Raw genomic sequence first — 20,839 nt, 5'->3', positions numbered from 1 at the left:
TATTTACATCAAGAGAGAAAATAGGCTGGACCATCCTTTAAAACCACAGCTTCTTTTATTTATTTATTTTTTTTTTAAATTTATTCTTTTTTTTTTTTTTTAGAAAGGAGAGGGAGAGATAGAGACAGAGAGAGAGAGACAGAGAGAGAGAGGAGAGACAGAGAGAGAGAAGGGAGGGAGGAGCTGGAAGCATCAACTCCCATATGTGCCTTGACCAGGCAAGCCCAGGGTTTCAAACCGGCGACCTCAGCATTTCCAGGTTGATGCTTTATCCACTGCACCACCACAGGCACGACAGCTTCTTAAAAGTGAATATAAAGTCTATGACCCTAGGAGATATCTGAAATGATACTGATCATTCATAAGCCAGTTCTCTCACTAGGTGAACCACAAGTACAGACTACTGCCAGGTAAGGCCAAACTGGAACCAGCCATGGGGAAAGTCGTAAGGGTTCCAAAGGAGAGCCTTGAGCTGCCTTGGTTTGATCACATCATTTTGAGATCACCTCCATGAAATAAGAGGATGAACTCAATGACCAGATGTAAAGGAAAAACTTAAAACAATTCAGTCTTACTCTCCTGGTCCTGCACTGGCATCCCTCACGTTCTCTCCCCAGAGGAATAAAATGAAGCAAATGGAATTCATAAAGATTGTCCAGATGCTAGATGAGTTTGTTGTAAAAAAAAAAAGCCTCTGTCAATAGGGAGACAGTATATGGAATCAGTTCAATGAATTACAGTATCTACTGTCTTATAAGAAGTCAGGCGGCATGCCTAATGCTTAATGCACAGTACTTCAATTAACCTTCAAAACCTTGTGAGGTAGGTTGTTCTAACATAGTTTTGTTAACTAAGACACTGAAAGTCAAAGAATAACTGCCTTTGAAAATTATAGCACTAATAACAACAGCGGTAAGGCTTCTCTTTACTACAATCTTCCTCTAAACCAATACTGTGGTGTGGACATTACATTCATGATCTGATCTAATTCTCCTAAGTCCAGTCCAGAGCATACTGTTTTTCTCCCCTTAAAGATGCAATATTCTATAGTGGTGAGGGGAGGGGCAGTCAAGAGTCACAAATATACAGTGATGGCTAAATGATTTGACTTTGGGTGATGGGTACACAACACAATCAACAGTTCAAATGCTTATTGAAATAGTTTACCTGGAACCTATATAATCCTATTGATCAATGTCACCATATTAAATTTAATTTTTTTTAAATTTCTCAGTATTACTTACTACTGTCAAAAATAATGTTTATCTTAATTATTTAACATGTTAGAATTTCTAATGCCTTTGATTCTTCTTTATCCCCTACTGATATTTTTGTAAATTTTATTTTAATATAATTTCAAATGTACAGAAAGTTTCTAAGAATTGTACAAGGAACTACTTATACACCCTGATTTACCTACCAGTTGTCAATTACATTTTGCCCTCGTTTACTTCCTCTCTGTCGCCATTTTTTCAAATATCTGTGACATTAAGTTTGAGACATCATGTCCATTAACCCCTAATATTACTTAATTGGGGAGGAAAAACTAACATTTCTCCTACTCATTTTTGGTTCTCTCACTGGGGCCCTGTAAATTAGCCTAACAAAAGACAGATTAACAAGAAAAATACAAGCAGAAGTTTATTAGCACACCACAAACATACACATGGGAGCATTCAGAGATGAGTAACTCAAAAGGGTGGTTAGATTTGAGGGATCTGTATACCCGACTTAGTAGAGAAAAAGAAGAGGGAGAAAGAGCGCTTATGAAAAAGAAAATGACTTTTTGGAAAGATATATGGCCTTTGGGGAAATAGATGGCAGATAAGGTAGTTTGTGACAATGTTTGTCCAGTTGTGGGGCTAATTTCTCTTTTCCTAAAAAGATTAGAATTGCTTCAGGAGGGGATTTATAACATTGAGTTGTTTTGGGAAGCTCTGTTTTTAGGCAAAGAATTTCAGGAACTCAAATGCATTCAGCACAAAATAATTCTTTTTCCAAAGTGACTATTTGGAGGGAATGAAAACTTATCTTGATTCCCCTTCACCAATACATTTATCCAAATTAGGCAACTGACACAAATGGATATTAGTATCTAATCCATATTCAAATTTTGTCAGTTATGCTGAAGTCATTTATAGTGCTCCCCCAGTCAACAATCTAATTCAGTATCATACACAATATTTGGTTGTCTCTTTGTCTCCTTTCTAAGCTCAAAAAATTTTAGCCTTCATTGCTGATTATGTAATATAATCAATCTTTCTCTTTTTATTAGCTTTATATTATAAACAAGAGCTTTATACTCTTTGCTAATTCTGTCTTTACTTTTATTGATATCAATATTGACTCACACATTCTTAATTTATTTAATAAGATACAATTTATTACTATCATTATTTACTTTGATGCTCAAATTTTTTCATAGTACAGTAAAGCATTGGGAGATCCTTCAAGCTGGCTATGGGTCCCTTTGACATGAAGCACTCATAACCATTAAACCATTTCATATGTGGTATAGGTATATATGTGTATATTTTAATATTATAATATTAATAAGTATAAATGATATATAATTATATACCATATAATATATTAATATATTAAAATTGATAATATATTTTATATATGAATACATATTTATGTGTATAATTGTTATGTGAATAATTATATATAGTATTTCTATTTTAACATTAATATATAACTATTATATGATGTATAATATATGATGTATAATATAACATATAACATATAAATTATACAATATGGTAACATATAATATGTACATCATAAATACATAGCATTATTTTTAATCTTATTTATATATAATAGTTATGATTATTATAATCATATTATACTACCTCCTGGGGCAGTTCAATATCCTCTCTGGTGCCCAGACAAATCTAGTAATAATGATTACACAGAAACAACAATGAAAAGATGAAGTTTGACCCTTTCTCTGTGCTAGGCATTGTCTCATCTGCTCCTTGTGCACTATTTTATTTAATCATAACAAAAATTCTTTTTTTCTGATGAGGAAATCAAGGCATATAAAGGTGAAGTAACTGGTTGATCTAATCAAATTAGCAAGCTGCTGAATTAACAATTGAACACAGGTTTGCCTAACTTGAAAGCCTTTGCACATTAAGGGATAATGAGAAAAGTAGAACATTTCCCACGGTTGAAATTCTCTTTTGTGTAGGCTCCAGGCCAGTGGTGTTGCTGCAGCATGGCCTGCTTGGAGATGCTAGCAACTGGATTTCCAACCTGCCCAACAACAGCCTGGGCTTCATTCTGGCAGACGCTGGTTTCGACGTGTGGCTGGGGAACAGCCGGGGAAACACCTGGTCTCGGAAACACAAGACCCTCTCCATAGACCAAGATGAGTTCTGGGCTTTCAGGTATATGGAAATCTTGAGAGAGGAGGTGGACATGGATGTGTCTTTGGAGGAATGGGCAAAAAAATATGGCTTCCAGTATTTGGGTAATTTACTTTGGTTGGTTCATCAGTATCCTAATATGATACCCCCTGACCGTCTTCGTTGACTAGTGATTCTTGTGGGGAAGTAGTGGGGAAAATGAACTTCCCCAAGTAGAAAACTGGATCTGGTGAGTGGAGTAAGAATGATGGGTGGTGTCGGGTATTTGAAACTGGAACAGAGAAGTGTATGTTCATTTCCTTAGAGATGGATGTCCTAGGACTAACTCTTCTGTGAATTATGACAAAGACTAGTATCCCCAGGAAGAGATGGGACCAGACAACATGAAAGATACAAGGAAACTATTAAGCCTTAGACTATCAATTCGACTAACACATCTCTCACCCCTTTACAAAAGATTTTTAATATTTTTACTTAAATTATTTATAGACATTGAACCTGTTCTTTATCCATTTTATCAGAGAAGGACCTGATAGCATCTTTAATAACTTTCATATAAATGAATCTGCTTGACCCTGTGCTGTTCTACTAACAGAATAACAGGACACCTCTACTAGGAGGTGGATTTTATGCTCAGTAAATACTGACTGAAGCTGACTATTGCTCTGTAACAGGGGTCCCCAAACTTTTTACACAGGGGGTCAGTTCACTGTCCCTCAGACCATTGGAGGACCAAATTATAAAAAAAACTATGAACAAATCCCTATGCACACTGCACATACCTTATTTTAAAGTAAAAAAACAAAACGGGAACAAACACAGTATTTAAAATAAAGAACAAGTAAATTTAAATCAACAAACTGACTAGTATTTCAATGGGAACTATGGGCCTGCTTTTGGCTAATGAGACGGTCAATGTGCTCCTCTCACTGAGCACCAATGAAAGAGGTGCCCTTTCCGGAAGTATGGCGGGGGCCAGATAAATGGCCTCAGGGCCGCATGCAGCCTGTGGGCCGTAGTATGGGGACCCCTGCTCTATAACATCTGCAGAAAATAGCGATTTGTTAACAACCTGTGACTCCAGAGGCACCCATGCATCACAGGTGTGAAGCAAGTTTATTCTGAGTGTTGTGAGGGGCACAGGAGAAAAACAACTGAAGGGTTTGTAAGCCCCAGGGGCTGTTTTTATTTGTTTCTGATTATAATTGTTCATATAACTTTGTCTTTTCCCCTTGTAGTTATGATGAGATGGCTAGGTTTGACCTTCCTGCAGTCATAAACTTTATTTTGCAGAAAACGGGCCAGGAAAAGATCTATTATGTCGGCTATTCACAGGGCACCACTATGGGTAGGTTCAAAGGAAAGCAGGTTTGTATACTTAGAAGAAATGTGAGCATCTGGTGTACAGCTATGACTGGGAGCACTCATCTCACACTTTACTCTCTGGCCTTGTCCTCTTCAGTGACTCTAAGAGCTACAGGAAATAGATGTGGAATTGAGGGAGGCTTCTAGTATGGGAGGTAGAGCAAAGGCTCTGGAGTCACACAGATATGTATTCAAATACTAGCTCTATCACCTCTTAAGTAAATGTCACTGAGCAAGTTTTTTAACCCCTCTGGCCTCAGTTTCCTCATCTATAAAATGGGGATAATAGCTCCCTCTGAGGGGTATTAGAGGTGATGGACTATTCAATATGATCCATTAGATGTCAGGGATTTTGTCTAAAATACAGCTGTGCGAAAGCAGTTTCTGGCACATAGTATGCACTCAATAAACCCATTGAACAAATGAAGCACTGAGTTCAGTGTCTGTCACATAATGGGCAATCAATGAACACTAGGCATAGAACCAGTGGTGGGATTCAAATTACTTAACAACCGGTTCTCCGCCCAAATGACTGTTTTAAGTATATATTTAAAAAATGATATAACAAAAGGTAGTTTATTATTTCACATATTTAATACTTAAATAAGAACAATAAAAGAAGTACACAAAACTAGATTATGTTAGAAGAGTTTTAAAATATTAATAAAAAAATCAAATAATACCTGACAAAAAACAATAAAACTGTTATTTAAGATATTTCTTTTTTTTAATAATTTTATTTTTTTAATGGGGCAACATCTATAAATCAGGATACATATATTCAAAGATAACATGTCCAGGTTATCTTGTTGTTCAATTATGTTGCATACTCATCACCCAAAGTCAGATTGTCCTCTGTCACCTTCTATCTAGTTTTCTTTGTGCCCCTCCCCCTCCCCCTTTCCCTCTGCCTCTCCCTCCTGCCCCCGTAACCACCACACTCTTATCAATGTCTCTTAGTCTCACTTTTATGTCCCACCTACGTATGGAATAATGCAGTTAAGATATTTCTAATGACAGCTTGTCACCCTGTGGTAGTTTGGCGCTTTTTCTCTTTACTTTACATGTTTGTTTACTGAAGTAACAAACATGAGAAAATTAAAATGTAGTATTTCATCAAAGGTATAATGAGTTTTATAAAATGAGTAAATAAATATTACAAGCTTAGTTCCGTCCAGTTTTTTTCACTGTGGATGGAGTGAACATTAGTACGGGAACTTAGAATATGCTGCTGTGCAGATGAACATTAAAAAAGAGTAAGGAATGTAGCCTGACCAGGCGGTGGCACAGTGGATAGAGCATTGGACTGGGACAAGGAGGACCCAGGTTCGAAACCCCAGGGTCTCCAGTTTGAGCACAGGCTCATCTCGTTTGAGCAAGGCTTACCAGTTTGAGCCCAAGGTCGCTGGTTTGAGCAAGGAGTCATTTGGTCTGCTGTAGCACCCTGGTCAAGGCACATATGGGAAAGCAATTAATGCACAACTAAGGTGCCGCAACAAAGAATTAATGCTTTTCATCTCTCTCTCTCTTCCTGTCTGTGTGTCCCTATCTGTCCCTCTCTCTATCTCTGTCACAGAAAAGAAAGAAAGAAAGAAAGAAAGAAAGAAAGAAAGAAAGAAAGAAAGAAAGAAAGAAAGAAAGAAAGAAAGAAAGAAAGAAAGAAAGAAATGTAAATTTGGGATTTCCACATTGAGCAGCTGCCCAGGTGCCCATCTTAGAAAGAACCCTGATTACAAGTGCCATTTTAATAACAGGTTCGCCGAATTCAACAAAACGTTAGGTGTTGGTTCTGCTGAACCAGTGCAAACTGGCTGACTCCCACCACTGCATAGAACTGAAGGGGCAGTTTACTTTTTTCCCCTCTAATGCCAATGTCTATAATTACGTGCTGGTGTCCTTTTGTTTTTGATGTATTTGTGAGAAAACTTAACTTACCGCCCCAGAGGATACAGATGACCTACCTGGGAAGATGAGAGTGGAGGCTGGTTATCCTGGCCCTTTATCAGACCGAAGTCAACAGGGCAAATGTACGTGGCTTAGATTAGGAGGAAGGAAGCTCAGGAGAGCCACAGTGTGTGCCCCGAGGAGAAGGCTCTCTAGAGGAAGCTGAGAAGAACTCTTTACCTTCATTCACCCTGAGTCAAACCACAAGTTGAGGGTCAGGGTAAGGAACTTTAAGAAGACAGATGAGCACTCACAGGAACTTGGCACAAGTTCAGTTTATTCATTTATTATTATTATTATTTATTCATTTTGGAGAGGAGAGAGAGAAGGGGGAAAAGAGCAGGAAGCATCAACTCCCATATGTGCCTTGACCAGGCAAGCCCAGGGTTTCAAAGCAGCGACCCCAGAGTGAATGCTTTATCCACTGCGCCACCACAGGTCAGGCAGTTGGTTAATTTTTAGTGAACAAAAAGAGACTGATTTTCACATTTTCCTTTCTGGATTTTTCAATGTTTACTAATGCTAGTGATGTTATTTTCATCATTCATTTCATAGAAAGAAAGTTAGTATTATGCTTGCTCCTACTCTGATTTCCAAAAGTCTTAAAATTGTTTTTTCTGGCCCTGGCCAAATGGCTCAGCCGTAGAGCATCAGCTCAGTGTGTGGAAGTCCCAGCTTCAATTCCCAGTCAGTTTTATGTAAAGCAAGTTTGAGCTCTTCTACTAATAGCAGCATGGCTGACTAATAGAGTAATCCTAAGCTTTTTTGCCACCTCCTGCTTCTCAGAGTAACACTTAGCCTCATCATTTAGCAAAGTTTGCCCCAGCACTGAGGATGGCTCCATGGCCTCCACCTCAGGTGCTAGAATGGCTCTGGTCGCAACAGAGCTGCGCCCCAGATGGGCAGAGCATTGCCCCTTGATGTGCATGCTGAGTGGATCCCAGTCAGCCGCATGTGGGAGTCTGTCTGACTGCCTCTCCGCTTCTAACTTCAGAAAAATACAAAAATACAAAAAAAACCCCAGCAAAACTCTGTTTTACTCATTATGTTACAGAACATTATAGCTATCAATAAACAAGACAATTTCTATAATTCTCACTTCTTTTCACTATTTATTAAAAATACCTCATAAAAACACAGGAAGAAGTAACCATTTGCTTCTCCACCCCTCTCTTCCTTCTCTCTCTCTCTCTCTCTCTCTCTCTCTTCCCCTCCCTCAGTCGTGGTTTGAATGGTTCAAGCAAGCCGGCCCCAGGCACTGAGGATGGCTCCATGGCCTTGCCTTAGGCACTGAAATGGCTTGGTTGCTGAGCAACAGAGCAGCTGCCCCATATGGGTAGAGCATCACCCTGTAGGGGACTTGCCAGGTGGATCCCAGTTGGGGTGCATGCGGGAGTCTGTCTCTCTGTCTCCCTGCCTACCTGCCTACCTATCTCTTACTTAATTAAAAAAAAATTGTTTTTTCTCTATATTCCAATTGTTCAACTTGACATGCAGATAAAGGTGCCAATGATGAGGCTAAATGTTACTCTGAGAAGCAGGAGGTGGCAAAAAAGCTTAGGATTGCTCTATTAGTCAGCCATGCAGCTATTAGTAGAAGAGCTCAAACTTGCTTTACATAAAGAGAAGTATTGATGAGGAAGTTCTCAGATCTTGACATTTGAGGGGAGTTCTATATTGTCACAATTGCATTGGAATCTAGTGATGTATTTTAAAGTATTTTCAACCCAGTCCTACTGATGATACAGTTGAGAGAGCAAGAATTAATGCCAGGTTACTCTTCTGCCTGCCTTTGCATGTGGCTGGAAAGCCTAATCACATGAAGAGAAAAGAATCAGTCTTTCTTAATGCTCACCTTCTGGGAACTAGATAGACTCACGTGATTGCAGGGGTTTTTTCTACCCAACCTCCCTCATCTCAACCGGCAAAACATCAGCCTACACAGAGAGTGTACAGGCTTTTTTGAAGTAGACACAGAGTATTTCAAATATAATGACCATTCATTATACAATAGCCCTTTTCTCCCAGAGGCTCCACAGAGATTATCCCCGTAGAGTGTAACATGGGAAATTTCTCTGTTTTACAGCTACAGGAACTGAGGTACAGACAAACCTAACTAGCATCCCACACAAAGTTGATGGCAAAAATAAGAGTTGGAATCCAGTTCACTAGACAACTTGACTACATTACATTAAAGTTTGGATTCCAGAAAAATTGAGGATCAGAGAAAACCAGCAAGCCCTGGCCAGTTGGCTCAGTGGTAGAGCATCAGCCCAGTGTGTGGAAGTCCCGGGTTTGATTCCCCGTCAGAGCATACAGGAGAAGTACCCATCTGCTTCGCCATCCTTCCACTTCTCCTTTCTCTCTATCTCTCTCTTCCCCTCCCGCAGCCAAGGCTCCACTGGGGGCAAAGTTTGCCCCAGTGCTGAGGATGGCTCCATGGCCTCCACCTCAGGCACTAGAATGGCTCTGATCGCAACAGAGCTGCGCCCCAGATGGGCAGAGCATTGCCCCTTGATGTGCATGCCGAGTGGATCCCAGTCAGCCACATGTGGGAGTCTGTCTGACTGCCTCTCCGCTTCTAACTTCAGAAAAATACAAAAATACAAAAAAAAACACAAAACAGCAAAACTGTTTTACTCATTATGTTATAGAACATGATAGCTATCAATAAACAAGACGATTTCTATAATTCTCACTTCTTTTCACTATTTATTAAAAATACCTCATAAAAATTTGCAACTTAAATGAAGTAAGAACCATAAAAATCATCAGCAAAGTGTTTAGCATAAACTACATCCCATATATATATTCTCAAAGTCTGCATTATTGGACTCAATAATTTAATTCAATGAGAACCTACTACTAGATATCCAATTAGCTAAACATCAGAGGGAACATAGAAGAGTTTTTAACACTGTTGTTTTTCACTCTCAAAGAATTTATAATCTCATGGGAGAGTTAAGACCTAATCACAAGTAATTACTGAAATATCTTGACAAAAGTAAAATAAGCATTTTATAAGTTCTAGGATAGTCAATACCCACACAGATATATTTCTTCTCTTGCAGGTTTTATTGCATTTTCCACCATGCCAGAGCTGGCTCAGAAAATAAAAATGTATTTTGCCTTAGCACCCATAGCTACTATTAAATATGCAAAAAGCCCTGGGACCAAATTCTTGTTGCTGCCGGATATGATGATAAAGGTATGTGCCTCCTCTGAAAACTCCTTGTCTATGTACAAGAGTCTTCCAGCCCAATAAGGTAAGACCGACATTTTTGAATTAGAGCCACTTCTTTTTGACTATAACGTAATGACTACTGTTTTATTTCATATTCTTACAGGGATTGTTTGGCAGGAAAGAATTTCTGTACCAGACCAGGTTTCTCCGCCAGTTTTATATTTACCTTTGTGGCCAGATGATTATTGATCAGATTTGTAGCAATATCATTTTACTGCTGGGAGGATTTAACACACAAAACATGAACATGGTAAGTGGGCCCCTAGTCAATTCTCAGTTTTCCAAAGCAAAGCTAAGAGTTATGAGTCTCACTCCTTGAGAGCTATTGCCAATAAAGACTTAGAGAAATGTAATCTTAGTAATTCAATTTTCTCCAAATTATACAACTAAGCAAAAGATGCTTTCACATGGGTTGAAGTCAGGTTAGCATAAAAGTATTGCTAGATATTAACATCACAGATTATAAGATAGAAGAACTATGAAAGCAGCTTTACACAGTGAATTAGCAGATAAAAAAAAGTGATTGGAATCCAGGAGTCAAGAGAGAGAAGCACCATGCATCATCCACCTCTTCTTTCTACTTGGGTCCTTTCAGTTTGTAGTTTAAGTTTTTGGATAGGATGTCTGGGAGCTACAATTTGGCTTTGGTATAGCTGCCAGTTGGTGGGTGTCACAGTGTGGCTTCCCAGGAAGCATATTCTGAGATGGAGATGATGGGCAAAGTGGTTTGGGGTTATGTTCTTGGTAATGAAATAGGATTGGGTAGATAGAAAAAAAAAGCTGTAATGTAGTCTTTTTTTCTTTTTTTTTTTTTTTTTTTCATTTTTCTGAAGCTGGAAACGGGGAGAGACAGTCAGACAGACTCCCGCATGTGCCCGACCGGGATCCACCCGGCACGCCCACCATGGGGCGACGCTCTGCCCACCAGGGGGCGATGCTCTGCCCATCCTGGGCGTCGCCATATTGCGACCAGAGCCACTCTAGCGCCTGGGGCAGAGGCCACAGAGCCATCCCCAGCGCCCGGGCCATCTTTGCTCCAATGGAGCCTTGGCTGCGGGAGGGGAAGAGAGAGACAGAGAGGAAAGTGCGGCGGAGGGGTGGAGAAGCAAATGGGCGCTTCTCCTGTGTGCCCTGGCTGGGAATTGAACCTGGGTCCTCCGCACGCTAGGCCGACGCTCTACCGCTGAGCCAACCGGCCAGGGCCTGTAATGTAGTCTTAATGGGAACCTCAGTTGCTCTGACAGGGATTGTAAAAATGAGATGACCCTTCAGAGGTATACCAAGTTAGGGTGAGAGAGCTGAATTTTATACCACACCAACCAGCCACTTAATGAGGATGATGCCAATGTTAGGTGATCCGTTGGGCAAGACAGCTCTCGACACCTGAGGCCCTCGCCCGAAGGGGCCCAGCAGTAGAGGGCACTCTGCCTGCAGCGTTCCTAGCAGCCTTAAGAACACATCTCTAACTCCTGAATACTCTTTCTCTTCTTTTTAAAAATAATATGATTAATAGCTATCATTTAATAAGCATGTATTATGTGCCAGGCTAAGTTGTTCTCTGTAACAATTCTATGGGACAGATATTATCAATATTCCCACTACACAGGGTAGTACTCTGAGATTAAGTGGGTTAAATAACTCCCAAATCCACCTTAAAATTAAATGGCAGAGCCAATTCTAGAGGCCTCATCCTTAATTACTGAAACAAAGATTAAAGAGAAGATATCAGATATCTAATAAGAAACTATCCTCAGATGAATAACATAAGTGCCCACGAGTGCATTTAGTGGTGTTTTTATTTCTGTGCATGTATATAACTGTTTCATAGATAACTGCTGATAATTTAATGATGTTCCCATTTCTTAGTCTGACACCTGGAGCTTTGATGTTGACAAGGTGAATGTCTTGTGAGTTTTCCCATGTCCCACAAATCACTCATGCTTTGTTACAGAGCCGAGCAAACGTATATGTCGCTCATTCTCCTGCTGGAACCTCCGTGCAAAATATCCTACACTGGAGCCAGGTAGGAATGTTGAATTTGTAGTTCTCCTAAGTAAGTGTCTTTGTGCATTTTGTCTGGAATAGTCCGAGAATGTCCTTTTGACAGCCTAGGGGTTAGTTATTTTACATTTATTGCCATTTGAAATGTGATCTAGAACAGTGGTCGCCAACCTTTTTTGGGCCACGGACCGGTTTAATGTCAGAAAATATTTTCATGGACCGGCCTTTAGGGTGGGACGGATAAATGTATCACATGACCGAGACAAGCATCAAGAGTGAGTCTTAGATGAATGTAACAGAGGAAATCTGGTCATTTTTTAAAAATAAAACATCGTTCAGACTTAAATATAAATAAAACGGAAATAATGTAAGTTATTTATTCTTTCTCTGCGGACTGGTACCAAATGGCCCACAGACTGGTACCGGTCCGCGGCCCGGGGGTTGGGGACCACTGATCTAGAACATTGAAACTTTTTAGGAGATGGGAGGAAAGGATTGGCCCACAGGTATGGACTGTAAAAGTGTGAATTCAGATGGTCCCAATGAGACCTTTCTCTGTCTTTAGCCACTTCAGGATGAGACTAGAAAATATAATTTTTGGCTCCTTCAGCAGCATGGTAAAGTAGTAACAAAAATGCCAAGACACCCAGTTACCCAAAGAGGTTTTCCAGGAGGGAAAGACTCTATCTGCAACACTGGAGCGAAGGTCTTGATTACCAGTCACATAAACTAAAGAAGGTAGATCTGAAGTAAGACATTCAGAATGATTCAAAGACAACGTGAATGCTAATTACTCTTTCACAAGTGAAGAAACACTGAACCTAATAATATTGCCCAGTCTAGATGATACTGTAGAGTGACCCTGACTGTAGACTAAGGATGGATATAAGGCCAGAGCTAGAGCATAACTAACCTTGGATTCTCATCTAAAAATATCACTTTGTTTTAAAAAATGGGGGCTCTTAATTCAAGCAAAGAGTTGTAAGAATAGTGAAGACATTTATAAATCATAAATATTGGTCCTATCTGTTTTTCTAGCAATTTATTGTTTAATAAAATTGTTCTAGCAAGGTCATTGTTGTGTGTGTGTGTGTGTGTGTGTGTGTGAGAGAGAGAGAGAGAGAGAGAAAAAGAGAGAGAGATTTTATAATTAAAACTAGAGAATTCTGGCCCTGACTGGATAGTTCAGTTGGTTAGAGCATCGTCCTGTATTTCCCCGAAGATTAACCTAACACTGAGTGGAAGCATAGCCTCAGCCTTTGCTCTCTGCTTCCCCCACAATGACAGACATGGTAGCACATGTCCACCCCTCCTCCCACTCTTATCCAGTGATATATGTGAATGCACGTAAATTTTTATTTCCTTTTAGGCAGCGAATTCTGGGGAACTCCGGGCATTTGACTGGGGAAGTGAGACCAAAAATCTGGAGAAAGGTAATCAGGTAAGAAAATCAATCCAACCCTTTTAAAGTGCATGAGAGGGAAGTTCTAATGACAGTTTATCTTAGAGATGGGAATAAAATACGAGAAGGTGAGCAGGAAATAACAGTTCGAGTTTAACTCCACTTGAAAACAAGAAACTTCACGGCTTAGCTGCTTTTATAATAGAGTAGAACTTTATTGAAAGGTTGCTTCATGAAGGAGGCACTTGGAGTTCTCAGGAGCAAGATGAGATAGGTTTAGTGAGGGAAGAGCATGGTTTGTGGTTGCTACTACCAGAAGAATCCTGTTTTGGGATCAAAAAACAAACACCATCAATGAGGGTGGCAGGGTGAGCTTGTTTTTATGGCACAATACCAAAAGCATAATCTGTGGTTGCCAGAGACAGGTGAAGGAAGTGAGGGGAGGAATGGCTGAAGGGGGTCAAAAGGTACAAACCTCAGTTATAAATTACTCATGAGATATAATGTACAGCGTGGTGACCAAAGCTAATAGTACGGTATTGTAGACTTGAAAGTTGCTGAAAGTAGATTTTTTTTTTTTTTTGTGGCAGAGATAGAGAGAGCCAGAGAGAGGGACAGATAGGGACAGACAGACAGGAACGGAGAGATGAGAAACATCAATTCTTTGTTGTGGCTCCTTAGTTGTTCATTGATTGCTTTCTCATATGTGCTTTGACCGAGGGGGCTACAGCAGACCGAGTGACCCCTTGCTCGAGCAAATGACCTTGAGCCTTGCTCAAACCAGATGAGCCCGCGCTCAAGCTGGCGACCTCGGGGCCTCGAACCTGGGTCCTCCACATCCCAGTCCAACGCTCTATCCACTGCGCCACCGCCTGGTCAGGCTGAAAGTAGATCTTAAAAGTTGTTATTACAACCAAAAAAAATATAACTATTAGTTAATCAGAATTGCTAATTCCATCCCTATTGTGCTGCGTTCAGCACAGAACTTTGTTCAGTACTTTTTTCAGTAAAGCCGCTGTGGCCATTGCCTAAGGGCACTGAACTTTGTCCCTGTTTTAAATTCCTGTTTAGGGCCTCTATAATCTCCTCTCTTCCCACTTGGAAAAGAAGAAGAAGAAAAAAAGTTCTTTCTGGTCACATTTATAATGATTCTGTAATTTGCAAGTAAAAAAAAAAAATTGTAATGTTATCACATTATCTAAAAATATGTATTGTCAATGCTAGAGAATAAAATTAAAGTAAATGTTGGTGTAGAATCAGAAATGGATACTATGCCCTTCTGAGCATAAAATCTTCACTGAAGATTGTTAGTTAGCTTGTGTGTAAATGTAAACAAACATTGACCATACAAACTTAAAACTGGAGGGAGCTAAATAGACACAGGCAAACCTTTGAGAGTTTCATACCATACTTAACATACATTTCTGAACATCAACCTAGATATAAAAAGTTAGGACATTGGAAAGACTGTGTAGTTCCCATGAATAGCAAACTCTCCTTCAAAGGTATCTGCTGCCTGACTAGGTGGTGAAGTGGATAGAGCGCCAACCTGGGATGCTGAGGACCTAGGTTCAAAACCCTGAAGTCACCGGCTAGAGTGCAGACTCATCTAGCTTGAGCACCGGGTCTACATCTTGAGCATGGGATCATAGACATAACCCCATGGTTGCTGGCATAAGCCCAAAAGTCACTGGCTTGAGCAAAGGCTCATTGGGTTGGCTGGAGCCCCCCAGTCAAGGCACATATGAGAAAGCAATCAATGAACAACTAAGGTGTCACAACTATGAATTGATGCTCCTCATCTCTCTCTCTTCCTGTCTGTCCTTGTCTGTTTTCCTCCTCAAATATATATATATATATATATATATATATATATATATATATATATATAGAGAGAGAGAGAGAGAGAGAGAGAGAGAGAGAGAGAGAGAGAGAAATGTTAAAGTGTCTGCTCCATTTTTTAGATCCATCTTCATTCTTGCCTAAAATATGTCTTTAGAGAAAGCATTCTGGTTCCAAGGTAGTTTTAATTTTTCAACATTTAATGTCTTGAGTTCCAGAAAAAGTCACTTGTGCAAAGTAAGCACCAGAAAATGGTCTGGTGGTGGAAAGGATTCAAAAACACAAAAACAAAACACAAACAAAAGGTGTCAGAGAATCACAGAACCTTCGTGCTAAACTTGAACTTAGTTTTTAGTTTTTTCATTTGTAAAATGAGAAAATATTACAGACTCCATAGAATAGTCCAATTTTTCATATCTAAGGCTATAAAAGGTGGTTCTGATCATCAAATGCTGATGTGTGTGTGGCACACCAACAAGCAATTCCCTGAACACCAGCTGGGTGTCCTACAATTTAACTCAATTCTGAGATAGTGTTATCCCAAGAGGACCCGGACTGAGGCAGGTCTGCCACAACACGTCGAAACAGATTTTTGCAGTGCTGCAGGAAAAGAATTTCAGGGACACTCGCATAGGAGTTATAAGCCACAGTGGCAAGATTTATAAGAGCGAAAGGAGATAGTGCACTCTCGGAAAGGCGGAGTGCAGCAGGCTATATATAGGGCAGCTACGTGGACTCAGAAAAAGAAGTTACAGAGGCAGAATAAGAGTCTTCTGCTGCTGATCGCTCCCCGGGTTGCAAATCTCTGGGAACCTTCAGAGTTTAGGAGAAAAAAAAGGCAAAAAGTATGTACTTGAGAGAAGGACGGGCACAGGTGCGCTCTGAGGAGGGAGTGTGCCGGGTTCTTTGTCAGGTTTTCTTTTATTTCCTTGGGTTGGGAAAGAGCAGTCTTTCTTTCAAGCTATCGGATCTCTTTCCTGGCTTTTTCCTGGCTTTTCCCTGGCTTGTGTTTGTGCCCCGCGGTCCCCGCCCCCTTATCCAATCTCTTTTCCCAGGTTTTTCCCACAGTAGACCCCTCCCCCTTTTATGTTGCTGTTTTGGCCCCTACTGCGCATGCCTCATAATTTTGCTTCGTCATTTGGCTTTTACTGCACATGCGCTTAGTAAAAAGAATTTCCTTGTGATTTTATCCCCTTTCCAGTTTGTTGGGTGGGCTCCCAGAGTGACTCAAAAGCTGTCTTTCCTTCATAGTCGGGTGTTTTCATTCTATTTGGCTGAACAATGCCGGTTACTCCCTGGAGTAACTGAAATCAGGCTTAATCAGATGTCTCTTTCCGTTAACTCCCTTCTCTTTTGTTAATACCTAATTAACTGCCTACTCTAACAATAACATCAGATCCTACAGATTAAGAGCTCAGTCCCACAAGGCTGCCCCCTTCCCACTTAAGATGCCCATCAAAAATCTAAGTTGTTACCTGGATTTTTGACCAACTGGCTATAAATCAGAGGTTCCCATGACAACTTCCTCTAGCTCCATTAATTTGCTAGATTGGCTCACAGACCTCAGAGAAACATTTCACTTAACTAGATCAACAGTTTATGATAAAAGGCCTGATGGAAGAGATGCATAAACCGCACAGAGCTTCCAGGCCCTCTGCTAGTGCCCAGTTTGCCCCACATTTCCATTTGTTCACCGGCCTGGAAGCTCTCTACACCTTGTCCGTTCTGGGATTTTACGGAGGTTTCATGACACAGGTATGATTGATTAAAACATTAGCCATTGGTGACTGAATCTGATCTTCAGCCCCTCTCTCTTCCTGAGCGATGTGGAGATGTGGAATAGAAAGTCCCAATACTTTAATCGCTTGTCTCCACTAGCTAGGATCCTCCTTCTGGTTCCAAGTCACTTTGTTAACATAACAAAAGACACCTTATTTTTTTTGGTTTGTTTCTTATGTGGACAACAGAATTCACCAGTTTTTTTTTGTTTGTTTTTTGTTTTGGGGGTTTTGTTTGTTTGTTTGCTTGTAGCAAGAGATACAGACATATGACAGGAAAGAAGAGAGATGAGAAGCATTAACTCTTAGTTGCAGTACTTTAGTTGTTCATTGATTGCTTCTCATATGTGCCTTGACTTGGGGGCTCCAACCAAGCCAGTGTCCCCTTGTTCAAGCCAGCGACCTGAGGCTCAAGTCAGTGACTTTTGAGCTCTTTTTTCTTCTCTCTCTCCTCCTTCCTCTCTTGCTAAAATCAACCAATATATTTTTTTTAATGAAAAGAAATGGACCTCAACATTTCTGTGGAAAGTTCTGGGTGCTAATTAACCTCAAGGACTCAGCCAGCCAGTCTGATTTTGTAGCACTGCTTGAGTAAGTTCTCAAGAGTTTTTGGTTAGAAAAGTTTGGCTTTCTGAGGTAGTCTTATGTCTCTATGGAATATCTAGTTTATTGTGTGAATCATAGACACTCTACTTTGGGTAATAGGAGACTACAGCAGAGATCTTTTCTTTCTTTTCTTTTTTCCAAATTCTGTGAGAGGAGAGGAGGCAGAGAAACAGACTCCTGAACGCACCCCAACCAGGATCCACCCAGCAAGCCCACTAGGGAGCGATGTAGAGCAGGGATCTAATATATACCTTCCTTTGGTTCAAACTACCCTGAGTTCCAGTGCCATTGGCTTCTCCATGTTTTTGGAGACAGTCAAGCTGGGCCTGCTTCAAGGGTTTCTGTTACAGAAAATCTCTGTGAAGACCCAGAGCAGAGGCCTTCTCAGTAGGTCCCATTCTCTTGCCTTTCTCTGTAAACTATCTCCAACTCTGGCCTCATGAAGTGTTTGTTAAATTATCTTTTAAAGGTAATTTATGTGTAAAAATTTATTAATAAGATTAATTGAAAATCAATGCTTAAAGTGCTAGACAATTTACATGTTTTCTCATTTAACCTAGTGGTTATAGATATCCCCATTTCACAGTTTAAGAAACTGAGGTTCAGTAAAATTAAGTAATTTTACCTTGAAATAGGTGCTGGGATAGAAACTAAATGCAGAGCTGTTTAGCTCTAAGGTCCATGCATTTTCATCACAATACATGACATATTTAGTATGTTTATTTGATAGTAAATTATGAGCCTAGAAGTCCAAATGTGATGTACAGGTAACACCTATTCCTTTTTTCTAGCCAACTCCTGTAAGGTACAAAGTTAAAGACATGACAGTCCCTACAGCAATGTGGACTGGAGGTCAGGACTGGCTTTCAAATCCAGATGATGTGAAAACACTGCTCTCTGAAATGAACAACCTGATCTACCATAAGAACATCCCTGAATGGGCACACGTGGACTTCATCTGGGGTTTGGATGCTGCTCATCGTCTATACAATGAAATCATACATCTGATGAAGCTGGAAGAGACCAGCCTTTCCCAGGGAATGTGTGAGGTCAGATTGTGAAGCATCTGATACTGACAAGTCTTAAGAAAAACCTTGTGGACGATGGGAATGGGGTCCATTAACAGAGGATTTTAAGAATTTCCAGAATTGGAAAACTATCATATCAGTAGAAGGGGGGTGGGGAGAAGAGAGAGCAGAGACTTATATATTCCTTCAGATTTCCTGCATTTAGCACTAAAACTGATATTAATTTTTTTAGTTCGATTAACTACTCATTGGCTGAATATATGTTTCATGTGCTATTATATATTCTACCATCTTGAAGTGTAGGTTTTGTTACATCCCAGGAGACAGACCACAGCAAACCCAAAGTGAATTTTATAAATTTTACTGCAAACTCGCGCAGGGACTGCAGGCAACCCACGCAAGGGAACACTGTAGCCCCGAGCTTCTAAAATGGCTCCTTTTTATAGGGTGGCTATATAGGCTGAGCAAGCAAGCAACGTTTACAAGGGCAGAAGAGGTGCGATTAGCTGACTTTGTTTTTAGCTAAGTCTCTAGGGTAGAGCTTCCTTGCTGCTGGGTACATAGAGTTCAGTGAAAAATATTGCTACATTTCTAATGGTTATCTTTTTTCCTCCAGCCATGTACTGGATGTACTCAGTTTTCATAGCTGGTGGCCTGCACCGCTCGTCCTAAGATGTCACATTCCCCCGTTTTCTTCTTACTAGTTCAAATCATTGAACTTTGGTATGCTCATCCAAACTGGGTATAATCTGGTAGGGCTGAGCTGAGACCATAAGTCTTACAGTATCTATTCTTTCTCGAACAAATGCTACTAAACGATTAACAATGATTGGTCCACAGGTGAGGACGAGTAGCAGTATTAAAACTGGCCCAGCTAATGCAGTAAGTAAGGTTGTTAACCAAGGGGACCAATTAAAAAGATTTTGATACCAGTTATTGTCTTGTTGTAATTCCTTTTCCCTATCTTGGAGCCTTTTTCTTAAAACTTGGATACTTTCTCTAATTATTCCTGAATGGTTAGCATAAAAGCAACAAGCTTCTCCTAGAGCAGCATATAATCCTCCTTGTTTTAAGAAGAGTAAATTTAGCCCTCTCCTGTTTTGAAGAGCTTCCTCTGCTAAAGAATCTACAGCATGTTCAAGGTATGACATCTGAGTTTGTAAAATAGATATATCCTTTGAAAAGGTCGAAGATAATTGTTTAATTCTAGTTTCTAGGGTGATGTGAGCAGATGCTCCTATAGCTATGGCTCCAGTGATTCCTAAGGTTGCTATGATAGCTAAAAGTAGGGGTACAGCTCTTTTAGCTCTGTACCTGATGTCGGGTTGGAGAAGGAATTTAGAGTTTCCCCCGTATAGGTAAACCTGAGGTACAATATAGGTAGATATACTAAAATCATCAGAGGTGCTAGGTAAGATACATTTGCTGACTCGAGATAAACAAGAAACCCAAGTTCCTTCTGGTGCTTTTAGTACCCATGGTCTTCTGGCTGTGGTGGACTGATGTGAGTCATGGAGAGACAAGAGTTCTGATATCCAACAGTGATGGGGTTCGTCAGTTCTTCTAAGGTGAAGCAATGTCCTTTTCCTTGGAATCCGGCCAGAGAGATGCGTCCTTCCTGTTCGCACTCAACAAGGGAGTCTGAATCATTTACAATGACATTCTGAAAAGAAACATTAGCTCCTAATCTAATATAGTAGGGAGGTTGAGGATCTAGGCAGAGCCAACAACTTTTAGTAACTTCGGGTTGAGAGCTATTTAGAACTGGAAAAACAGAGTCTAGAAGTGTGAAGATAGAAGAACTCTGTTCCAATGTGGGGTCAGGAGGTGCTAAAGTGTTAGCTATAGGGGTAGCTTTAGTGGGTGATACAGTTTCTGGACTATGCGAAACAGTAAAACTGGGATTTAATTCTACTTTAGGTGAGTCGGCCTTAGGGGGCTTAACGGCTTTAGGTAAGGTATGAGTTAATCCCCTCAAGAGAGGCTTGCGAGTCTTGGGGGGTAACTTCTTGATGGTGAAGAAGGTTCCTAGATCTGAGCCTGTGACATATAATCATAGGCCCCACGTTTTCCCTGTATTCCAACTTGGGTCTTGGGGTTTCTTAATAGTAATGATGGTGGGGTTACAGTTATCTTTAGCACAATTATCATCCCATCCATCATTTGGTCTTTTTCCCCCTGGTCTCGTTCCTAATCTGAGAAGGTTTATGTCCGGGTCTTGTTTAGGAGGACTCTACTGGAATTCACTAACA

General features: G+C 40.3%; 1 protein-coding gene across 1 annotated transcript in view; it reads left to right on the top strand.

Annotated features, from left to right (window-relative positions):
• LIPM (lipase family member M) overlaps positions 1 to 19,519 on the top strand; it is a 25,956-nt gene extending 6,437 nt beyond the window's left edge. The window contains exons 3-9 of the mRNA XM_066348793.1: positions 3,200 to 3,398; positions 4,616 to 4,725; positions 9,758 to 9,894; positions 10,034 to 10,180; positions 11,882 to 11,953; positions 13,301 to 13,372; positions 18,351 to 19,519. Of these exons, the coding sequence (XP_066204890.1) occupies positions 3,200 to 3,398; positions 4,616 to 4,725; positions 9,758 to 9,894; positions 10,034 to 10,180; positions 11,882 to 11,953; positions 13,301 to 13,372; positions 18,351 to 18,620 (1,007 nt within the window). The 3' untranslated portion in view covers positions 18,621 to 19,519. The remainder of the gene's footprint in view (positions 1 to 3,199; positions 3,399 to 4,615; positions 4,726 to 9,757; positions 9,895 to 10,033; positions 10,181 to 11,881; positions 11,954 to 13,300; positions 13,373 to 18,350) is intronic.
• Positions 19,520 to 20,839: the final 1,320 nt, after the last annotated feature.

This window comes from Saccopteryx leptura, chromosome 9 (genome assembly GCF_036850995.1).
Source record: "Saccopteryx leptura isolate mSacLep1 chromosome 9, mSacLep1_pri_phased_curated, whole genome shotgun sequence".
In the NCBI taxonomy this organism is placed as follows: Eukaryota; Metazoa; Chordata; class Mammalia; order Chiroptera; family Emballonuridae; genus Saccopteryx; species Saccopteryx leptura.
This window is presented reverse-complemented; position numbering and strand designations above follow the sequence as displayed.